Source organism: Sinocyclocheilus rhinocerous, unplaced genomic scaffold (genome assembly GCF_001515625.1).
Source record: "Sinocyclocheilus rhinocerous isolate Xijiao unplaced genomic scaffold, SAMN03320098_v1.1 scaffold828, whole genome shotgun sequence".
NCBI classification, from domain to species: Eukaryota; Metazoa; Chordata; class Actinopteri; order Cypriniformes; family Cyprinidae; genus Sinocyclocheilus; species Sinocyclocheilus rhinocerous.
Window position 1 is genome coordinate 95,630 of NW_015634025.1, and position 10,024 is coordinate 105,653.

The window sequence follows — 10,024 nt, forward strand, 5'->3', positions numbered from 1 at the left end:
TAATATCACAAAATGATAATATGATTATATTAAAACGTGTTTGGAGTATAAAACTACAAAAGTGATTCTAAAGCGAATGTTTGAAATCCACTGCGAGAGAAAACAGGTATTTATGAAGCAAAAACGCTGTAGTGTGGTCTAAAATCACGCCATAACCTACCGGTAGGGCGGCGCTAGAGAGCAGAACCAATAAATCCAGCAGCAGCATCACAGGTGCTTCAGTCGGTCAGTGCTTACCCTCAGTGACCCTCATGAGCTCGGTTCTTCTCCGTCTGAACACCAGAGCGCTTCAACCGTGAACTCTGGAGAGATGAAGATGAAACTGGTGAGTTAGCTATTGATCTGTTTAAATAATGCATGATATTTAATGTAATTTCGCAACTACACAAGAAGCTTCGATGTGTTTTCGACCCATAACTGATGGCCTGTCAATTTTACACAGAACCGTCATTTTACTATATTTTTGGTTATTAGTTTTAATTAATTTTAGAAGAACTCGTAACAGAGACATATAATTAAATATATTTTTTATAATTGCCTACTGGACCCACACAGTCATTGTTGTCTGTCAGAAACCTCTAGTTTAAGAATTAAACGTTTATTATTTACGCAAAAAAACGTGTTTACGAGACACATTTCTCTTATGTCTAAATTAATGTGTCATTCCGGGAAAAAAAAATACACAGTTCTGTTAAATCATAAATATTGTCGGAACACACGTGTTCATTTTGCATTTTGCAGACATTTTTAAAGATTAATAAACGATGGGCCTTATTATAGCCTATACAATAACTTGCAAAAAAAATCAAGCTTATTGAATTATTAGCGCTTAACTATTTTTTGTTGATCCATTAAAGGCAGAATTGATGCTAAAAAAAAAAAAAAAATTAAGGTTATGCTCACATGACACTAAAAAAGTCTAGATTGCATAATGAATTTTAAAAATCGAAAGCGCCAATGTTATGTACGTTTTAATTATTAATATGTTTATAAAACTATTATTATTTGTTATTCGATTAAATCCAACACCGGAGAAGCTTTCAACTGAAGAATAACATTAACAGTAGCGAGGACTAACCAGTTAGTCTTAACTAATGAGTGAGGCGCACACAACATAGGCGATTTAATTTAAATGCTTTTATAAATGCATTAAAATAATAATGCTTGCGTGCGTATATTAGAAAATAATAAAGTGATATATAGGAAGATATTTTAAGAACGAATAATAGGCCTAATAAACGCCTCGCCTATTAAATAAAATACTACACTTAGCCGAATTTAACAGCTAATGTATGATGACAACAAATAAACTTTTAATTAAATACAATTCTTTTATTTTATTATTTTACCTGCCATGGAGGATGGTTTTAATTCAGATCCTTATCAACGTCGCACTGAAACTGTCGACCATGTGCAGATAGTTAGAATTTTATTTTTAATCTAACTTTTTCTGTAGATTTAACACATTCATTCTGTCGTTCGCAGTGATGCCGAGACGCGACAGCAACTAACGGCGATCGAATTATCAAGCCTCGGGATTCGGATCGGTGGTTCGGATTGTCAGAACATCCAAACATGCCCGGGGAAGGATCCGGTTCCGTGCTTTCCTCACACACGGAGGCGGACGACGGGAAAGTTTCACCGATCATCTGTGAGGATGAACTGTCGGGCGGCGGCCGGTACATACTCGACGGGCTCGGGTCCAATCGCTATTTCATGATGGGCTCGACGCAGCAAGCGCAGGAGAGTTCGAGTTCGAGCCCGTGCGCCTTGTTTCCGTACACGAGCCAAACGGGAGGCGTGTACGCCGGTTCGGACGGATCGCGGTACGCGGCGTCGCTGCACTACGGCTCCGTGCTTCCCTCCGCGGGCTTCTGTCAGTCTCTGTGCGCGGGACGCGGCGACTTCGGTGCGGGATATCAGTTCGGACACGGTTCTGGAAACAGCTTCCACTCGTTTCAGGGCTCCGGTATCGGCTCCATGGCTCTGTCCGGAGCGGGACTCCGAGCTCAGGTGTATCTGTGCAACCGGCCGCTGTGGCTCAAATTCCACCGGCACCAAACCGAGATGATCATCACCAAACAGGGCAGGTGAGCGGATCAAACCTCTGCTCTCGACCGGTGGAAAATGCAGGTTTCATGTTTTTGAGACGATAGATGTTCTATAATAAACAAATAAACAGCCTACCAATATTTTATTAGGCTGTAAGAACGCTCCAAAGCAAATCACAACAACCGGCAGATGGACCTAACAGTTTTAAGTATTCTTATTACAGAAAGAACGTTTTAAATAGTGTTTAGTTCAAAAGAATATATGTATTTTTACCTGGCGCAAAATAATACGCGATCCCGAACTGACGTGTTACTATAGCAACAGTAACGCCGGTAAATATTTTTGAGGCTATATATGTTTTATAATAATGGTAAACAGTTATTAGACAAATAAGAAATTGTTTTGTTTTAATAGCTAAATGACCACTCTAAATCACAAACATCTGGCTGAGAGGATTTTTAAAAGTGTTTCAGATATTCTGATTATAGACAGAACGTGTGTTTTCAAATAGTGTTTGAATATTTAGATCACAAGGATATAAGTATTTGACCGGGCGGGAAATAGACGCGTGATCCCGATCTGACGTGTTACTATAGCAACAGTATAGCCTACGAGCGCTTGTGTTGTCGTAAATATTTTTGACACGATCGATGTTCCATAATAATGGTTAACTGCAATTAAACAAATAGACGCATTTAATCAATATTTCATCGTAAGAACGCTCTAAAGTAGCCTAAACAACAACAGCCGGCTGATGGGACTTTAAAAAGAGTTTTAAATATTCTTATTACCTTTCAAAAAAGTGTTTAGATAAAAAAAATAGGCCTATACATATTTCGACCTCGCAAAATAACAGGCGATCTAGAACTGACGGGTTACTATAGCAACAGTACACGCGTTCTTGTGTTGTTATAAATGTTTTTACGACGATCGAAATTCTATAATAATGCTAAAGTGTTTAAATAAATATACGAACGGGCTAAAGTAGGCTAAATCGGGGGTCTTTTAAATAACCTAATTACATAATCGTTTCAAAATAGTGTTTCTATAGTTAATTGACATGTCGCAAAATAGACGCTTGTGTTGTCATAGCCTACTGTTATCATTTATACAGACTACTAGGCTATAGCTATCACAAAAAGTTTAGGTTAGTTTTTGATTTAAAAAAAAATGTTGATACCTGAAATAGCACCGTTAGACAATTTAGGTTGAACGCTTTCAAAAAAAATGCGCATCAGAATAGAAGTTCTTTATAAACATTTATTCCAATGAAAGCTGTAGATAGGCTATATTTCGCACGAGTTAATAGAATATTCTTTTGTTTCATAATTTGCATTCATTCTTTGTTTTGTCTTTTAATTCCCCGGACAGGCGGATGTTCCCATTTCTAAGTTTCAATATTACCGGCTTGAGTTTGACGACGCATTATAATGTGTTTGTGGACATAGTTTTGGCCGATCCCAACCACTGGAGATTTCAGGGCGGAAAATGGGTGACCTGCGGGAAAGCCGACAATAACATGCAAGGTATAGAGGACTGAAATCGAAAGAATTAACATGCGCTATTATTATTCCATTTAAATTCTGTTTTATTATTTTAGGAAATAAGATTTACGTCCACCCCGAATCGCCGAACACGGGCGCTCATTGGATGAGACAAGAAATTTCTTTCGGTAAACTGAAACTAACAAACAATAAAGGAGCAAACACCAATGCTTCACAGGTAAACAATTTTATTTTAATTTTTTAAGAATAGAACAATTACTGATGCATAAATAATTGTTCTAAATGCATTGCATATTGTTTTTGTGATAAAAATGCAACTAACTAGCACAAATACCTTTAAATGTGTGCTCTGATTCTATGTTTTCTTTTAATTAATGTCTTTAATCAGATGATCGTCCTTCAGTCTCTACACAAGTACCAGCCCAGGCTTCACATCGTTGAAGTGTCCGACGACGGAACTGAAAGCACTGGACGAGATTCTAAAACTCAGATCTTCACCTTTCCTGAGAACCAGTTCATCGCTGTTACTGCATATCAGAATACTGATGTATGAGCATAAATCAAGATATGCGTGCTTCACACGCTCAGTTAGGATTGATCTTCACCCCTGTGTTCTTCTTCTTCTTCTAGATCACTCAACTCAAGATCGACCACAATCCTTTCGCAAAGGGTTTTAGAGATAATTATGATTCGTGAGTATATTATATCACTGATATCTCACCGTTCACTCTTAAATATAAAGCTGCTTTATTTGCATTGATGGTGCATGAAGAACCTTTAACATGCATGGGGTCTTTCCATTGCACAAACGGTTAAAAATCTACAAAAATGTTTTCCACTATGAAATCTTGAAATAAATGGTTGTTTTATGAGCTGTTCGCTGAAAGAAACCAATAATGGCTCTTCTGTGGCATCACTGTGAAAACCTCATTTTTAAGAGTGTGGAACCACTAAAGGTTCTCTTAAAGGAGACATATTATGCCCCTTTTTACAATATGTAATATAAGTCTCTGGTGTCCCCAGAATGTGTCTGTGAAGTTTCAGCTCAAAATACTCCACAGATCATTTATAATATAATTTTGAAAATGCCTATTTTGAGTGGAAGCAGAAACACGCTGTTTTTCGGGCCTGTGTCTTTAAATGCAAATGAGCTGCTGCTCCCCGCCCCCTTTTCCAGAATAGAGCTGCGCCATTACAGCTCAGACCTGCTAAAAACATCTGTTTTGGTTCTGATTATCATGTTAATCGCGCTGAAATCATGCGTTTTAAACCATATTAGTTTAAACTTCTGATATACGGTTTTCTGAGAGCACACATCCGAAGCACACGCACAGAAAGCGGCTGACACAGCACGTGAGTACTAAACTAGGTTCTCATTCACACAAGTTTACAGTTAAAAACACACGAGTTACGAAAATAGTTGGTTATGTCTGTGAAGGTAAACAGCTGGGAAATAAATCTCATGTTTATTTTAGATCTGTGTGGCAGCAGCAATATACAGTAAATAAATCAATAAATGCACTGCTCTGTCGTCTCTGAGGCTGGGACTCTAAACAGTGTTCTGTGCTCGTCTGTGCAGCCAAACACAGAACAGTTAGCATGCTTTGCTCAAACTTTCACCATGGCGTTAGAGCTGGTACACCGTTGTCGCTTGCGAAAACACAATAACGGCGCCGTGGGTGTAAACTTACAGATTAAGGGGCGGTAATATTATAATGAGATCCCTTTGCGTCGTCACCAAGGGAGTGAAATCAGACACGCTCGTTTTCTCAGATGCTTGCAGAAAAAGACTTACCAAAACAAAGTGACTGGGTTAATCTTTTTCACCTTTCCTTGGTTGGTAGATGCACCGGGACCTGATTATAGTACTTACAACCTGGAAAAGTCAGATTTTCATGATATGTCACCTTTAAGAACAGATCACTGAAAGGTTCTTTGAGGAGCCCAAAATGTTCTTCTGTGGTTCCCCTTTTGGAACCTTTGTTTTTATCTTATTTGCATTCATTTTTCAGGATGTACACCGTTCCAGAGCGTGAAAGACTCACACCGTCGCCGTCAGACTCGCCTCGCGCGCGCTACACCATGCAACCCTTTCTGCAGGACCAGTTTGTCAACAATCTGACCCCGAGTCGCCTTTACAACACCGAACGGACGGTTTCGCAGACAAACAGCATGCTTTCTGCTCCGGTGGAGGACGCTGGCGCTGCTCAGAGGTGGCTGGTCACTTCTGTACAGCATGCTAGCGGCAGCAAACTGGAGCTGACGGCGTACGAGGGCGATTATTCCAGTTCGTTATTACCGTACAGTTTCAAATCCTTACCTCTGCAGAGCGCACACTCGCTGGGCTACTATCCAGACGCCGCCTTCGCATCCGTCACCGCAGGATGGGGCTCCAGAGGCTCTTATCCCAGAAAAGTGGCCTCTGGATTGCCCTGGTCACCCAGACCGAGTCCCACGGACTTCACAGATGACCACATGCCCGATAAGGACAAATCTAGGGAAGGAAACACATTTAGTCAGACTTCAGCCTGGATGGAGAGCACGCCGCCTTTGAAACCTCTAGACTCTGTGGAGCCGAGCATTTACTCGGTGGTTTGCAAACGGCGGCGGGTTTCTGGAACAGAGCAAGTGTGAAGATGATACAAGGCCATCGGCTATTACGCTTTCTACGCCAGCAGCTAGAGAAGCGTTCAGTCTCGTCTGATTTTGGTGTGGATGCGCTGAACTGCAAGACTGATCCACATCATGTGTGTCCAACTTTGATCGATTTGGCCCTTTTGTAATTTGTGACCCTGGAGCACAAAACCAGTCATAAGGGTCAATTTTTCAAAATTGAGATTTATGCATCATCTGAAAGCTGAATAAATAATCTTTCCATTAATGTATGGTTTGTTAGGATAGGACAATATTTGGCTGAGATACAACTATTTGAAAATCTGGAATCTGAGGGTGCAAAAAAATCTAAATATTGAGAAAATCATCTTTAAAGTTGTCCAAATGAAGTTCTTAGCAATGCATATTACTAATCAAAAATTAAGTTTTGATATATTTACGGTAGGAAATGTACAAAATATCTTCATGGAACATGATCTTTACTTAATATCCTAATGATTTTTGGCATAAAAGAAAAATCTATAATTTTGACCCATACAATGTATTGTTGGCTATTGCTACAAATATACCCCAGCGACTTAACACTGCTTTTGTGCTGCAGGCTCACATTTATTAAAATCTCAAGCATATTGTTTCTGTCTAAAGTAATGCTGTTATATGTATTAAACCACTGCTGTTTTGGATGGGTATTTTTAAAAACATCTTTTCTTTTGAATATAAAGTATTATTAATTAATTTAGACCGTGCAAAACGTCAGAAATTCAGCAAAGAGCTTTGAAACCTAGTGCCTTTTCCACAACTATAAGAAAACTGGTGACACTTTAGTTTGGGGACCAATTCTCACTATTAACTAGTTGCTTATCAGCATGCATACTACTAGAATACTGGCTATTTATTAACACTTACAAAGCACTTATTCTGCATGACCAGTTAATAGTGAGAATTGGTCCCCAAACTAAAATGTGACCAAAAAATCAAAATGCAAAAAAAGCAGAACAGTCTAGAAGAAACCTAGAGACAGCAACTCCGATCAATAAATGAACGGTCTCACTAAAACCAGTATAAGATGCTTGAGTTGGGATGTATGAAGATCTGAATAGACTGTAGAATTGAATGCGTGTTACATTAAGGGAAATACATGGAACAAACACAGATATGGTGGATTATATATCATTAACATGAATCCAGAAGTTCTAAAGCTGTGTAAAGAGAAATATGTAGATGAAGTGTTGCTCACTAAATGTTGAGGACACTGACCTCTAGTGTCAGAACAAAGTAGTGAGGCCTGAAGAACGTCTGATCAGTCCCTTAAAGGGACAGTAACCCAAAAATGAAATTCTGTCATCATCCGCTTGTTCCAACGCTGTATGAGTTTCTTTCTTCTGTTGAACACAAAAGAAGATATTTTAAAGAACGTTGGCAACCAAACAGTTGCTGGTAGCCACTGACTTCCATAGTATTTCTTTCCATACTACACTCTCAGAAAAAAAGGTACAAAAGTTGTCACTGGGGTGGTACCTCTTCAAAAGGCACAACTTTGTACCTAAAGAGTCCATATTGGTACCTTGTACCTTTTGAAAAGGTACCGCCCCAGTGACAGCTTTTGTACCTTTTTTTCTGAGAGTGTATTAAAGTCAGTGGCTGCCAGAAACATAAAGTGCTCAACATAAAAAAGCAGCTCACTGGAACAACTTGAGGGTGAGCAAATGATGGCAATTTTCATTTTTGGGTGAACTGTCCCTTTAAAAGTCAAACGTTTCAAGTTTGATAAACCCAAATGAAACCATTTAATGATTTTTAGAAATAACTCAGTATTGGGGAGACAACATACCTTGTAGCTTGTGAGTCCTGCTCAGTCATAAATACAACATCTATATATAACCACATCATTATTTCAATAAAATCATGTAATTTCTCCAACAGATCACGAATGAATCAGATGGCAAAACTCTGATGAGAAACCATCAGAACGTGTTGCCCAGAAAGATTCATTAGAGTTGGGAAATTCTCCATTGAACAACAATAACAATAACACTACTAATAATACATGAACTTTATAGTGCACCTTCAAAACGGTTTACAAAGTGCTTGTGTGTACATTCAAATGAAAACTAAAAAAAAACTATAATAGTTACATCGCACATAAGAAGAGCATGTGTGAGATTGAGGGAATGCAGAAGCACTTTAAGACACTTTTCCTGTGTTTCTAACCGTCCGTAGATGAGCAAATATCATAAATAATGTCTCAGCGGTCATCTTGGGACAGCTTTTTTCAGTCATGCAAGTACAGCTCCTGATCCAAATACTGAAACACTCTCTAAAACTACTCACATTTCTTTCAGAATCTCACTTAAACATTGTTTCTGACCCACAAATAATGCTAAAAATCCTGCGTGTCAGGGTTTCTGCAAGTTCTGCGAAGGCAAGTTTAAGACTCTTCTGAGACCAAGAAAGGAAAATCGAAGGAATAAATTAAAGGGAACTCAATACTTCACTATGCTCTCAATGTAAATGTCTAAGGAGAACACATTGAGTTACATTAGCAACACTTCAAAGCATGAAAACACAAAGTCCGACAGATAAAAATCAACTTAATTCAAAGGGAAAACTAATTTTCATTTCCCATAAACTCCCTTCATGATACATTTAAAAAAAAAAGCAAGACTTCATTTTTTGATTTCAGGATGTTTAGATATGTGTACTTAAAAACAAGACAATAATACTGAGGAAGATATTCATTTTTTTTTGCAGTTCATGCCATGACTTTATGAATTTAAGACGTTTTTGCTCTGATTTAAGCCCTTTTTAAGCCTTAATTTGCAGAAGGACGACTTAAGACCTGCAGAAACCCTTATTATTTCATAATGCACAAGTGCAGAGTTTCACATGTGGTGTTTTCTAATGTGTTTTTTTTTTTTAAAAACAAGGACACGGAAAAATCTAATGTGCATTATTTCAGATAAAAAGTTCCCATGTCTTCCAGAAAGTTCTGTGACATCCAGCGGTGAATGTTCTCTATATGCCCATCAGATAGATGAAGCTCTACTTTAGAGCATAGAAATCTGACTGATCTGGAAATAAATGAATCCGGTCAGACTTGAATGGGTTTTCTGCTGCGCTGCAGTTCTTCTTTCCATTTCCTCATGGCCCACGTCTGAGCAGAAACTCCAGAGAGCGTCGAGCGTCGTTCCTCCTGCAGGAACAGAGACGTTCACATCAACTGATCACATGTAAACCTTGAATGCAATGCAAGTTGCTTTGAATAAAAGCATCTGCCAAATGCATGTGAATGTAAAGTCCGTCAGGTGCATGCTGGGATGCTTTGAAACGCAATGTTTCTGGTGGTCTTCAACCATTTTTGACCAAATCGGAATGGAAAAGGTTAAACTTCACTTGTTATGTGAACACAAAAAAATCATGGACGTGATTTGAAAAGGTTAAATGGTCCTAAAAAAATATTCACTCTTGTATTGTTCATTGGACACAAATGGGAAACTAAGTTCATCTAGTGGAAACGTTTGGTACTGCGCCCAAACAAAATCTTACTCAAAGCTCATTTTTTGTGATGTCAACCTAAAATTTGGAGCACAACCTGTTTAGATTTATGGCTTTCATTTTCTCAGTTTTAGAGTAAAACATGTTTTGGAAAATACATATTTCGTATAATTTTGGAAATATTTTTGTGCATTTTCATAACAATAAAATTAGATAAACTTTTTAATTTTTTTAATTCACTTTGACAATAATGTATCATTTAGTGCTTTTTTAAAAAGAGACCAAATTTAAGTCTGTGCTCATTCAAGATTTATGACAGTGTAAGTTGAAAATTTCAGGTCTATGCTTAAGATGATTAA

General features: G+C 38.2%; 1 protein-coding gene across 1 annotated transcript; it reads left to right on the plus strand.

Annotated features, from left to right (window-relative positions):
- Positions 1–237: 237 nt before the first annotated feature.
- On the plus strand, positions 238–6,362 carry LOC107745170 (eomesodermin-like). Its single transcript, XM_016559017.1, has 7 exons — positions 238–325; positions 1,486–2,090; positions 3,424–3,578; positions 3,653–3,774; positions 3,946–4,104; positions 4,188–4,249; positions 5,570–6,362. Exons 2-7 carry the CDS (start codon positions 1,576–1,578, stop codon positions 6,189–6,191), a joined length of 1,635 nt encoding a protein of 544 aa, XP_016414503.1. The 5' UTR covers positions 238–325; positions 1,486–1,575; the 3' UTR covers positions 6,192–6,362.
- The last annotated feature ends 3,662 nt before the right edge of the window (positions 6,363–10,024 follow it).

Excerpts from the sequence above, each read along its gene's own strand:
- LOC107745170 (XM_016559017.1), top strand. The coding sequence starts at position 1,576 with ATGCCCGGGGAAGGATCCGGTTCCGTGCTTTCCTCACACACGGAGGCG. Across the intron at positions 3,775-3,945 it reads CAAACACCAATGCTTCACAG|ATGATCGTCCTTCAGTCTCT; the intron begins GTAAACAATTTT and ends GTCTTTAATCAG. Across the intron at positions 4,105-4,187 it reads CTGCATATCAGAATACTGAT|ATCACTCAACTCAAGATCGA; the intron begins GTATGAGCATAA and ends TTCTTCTTCTAG.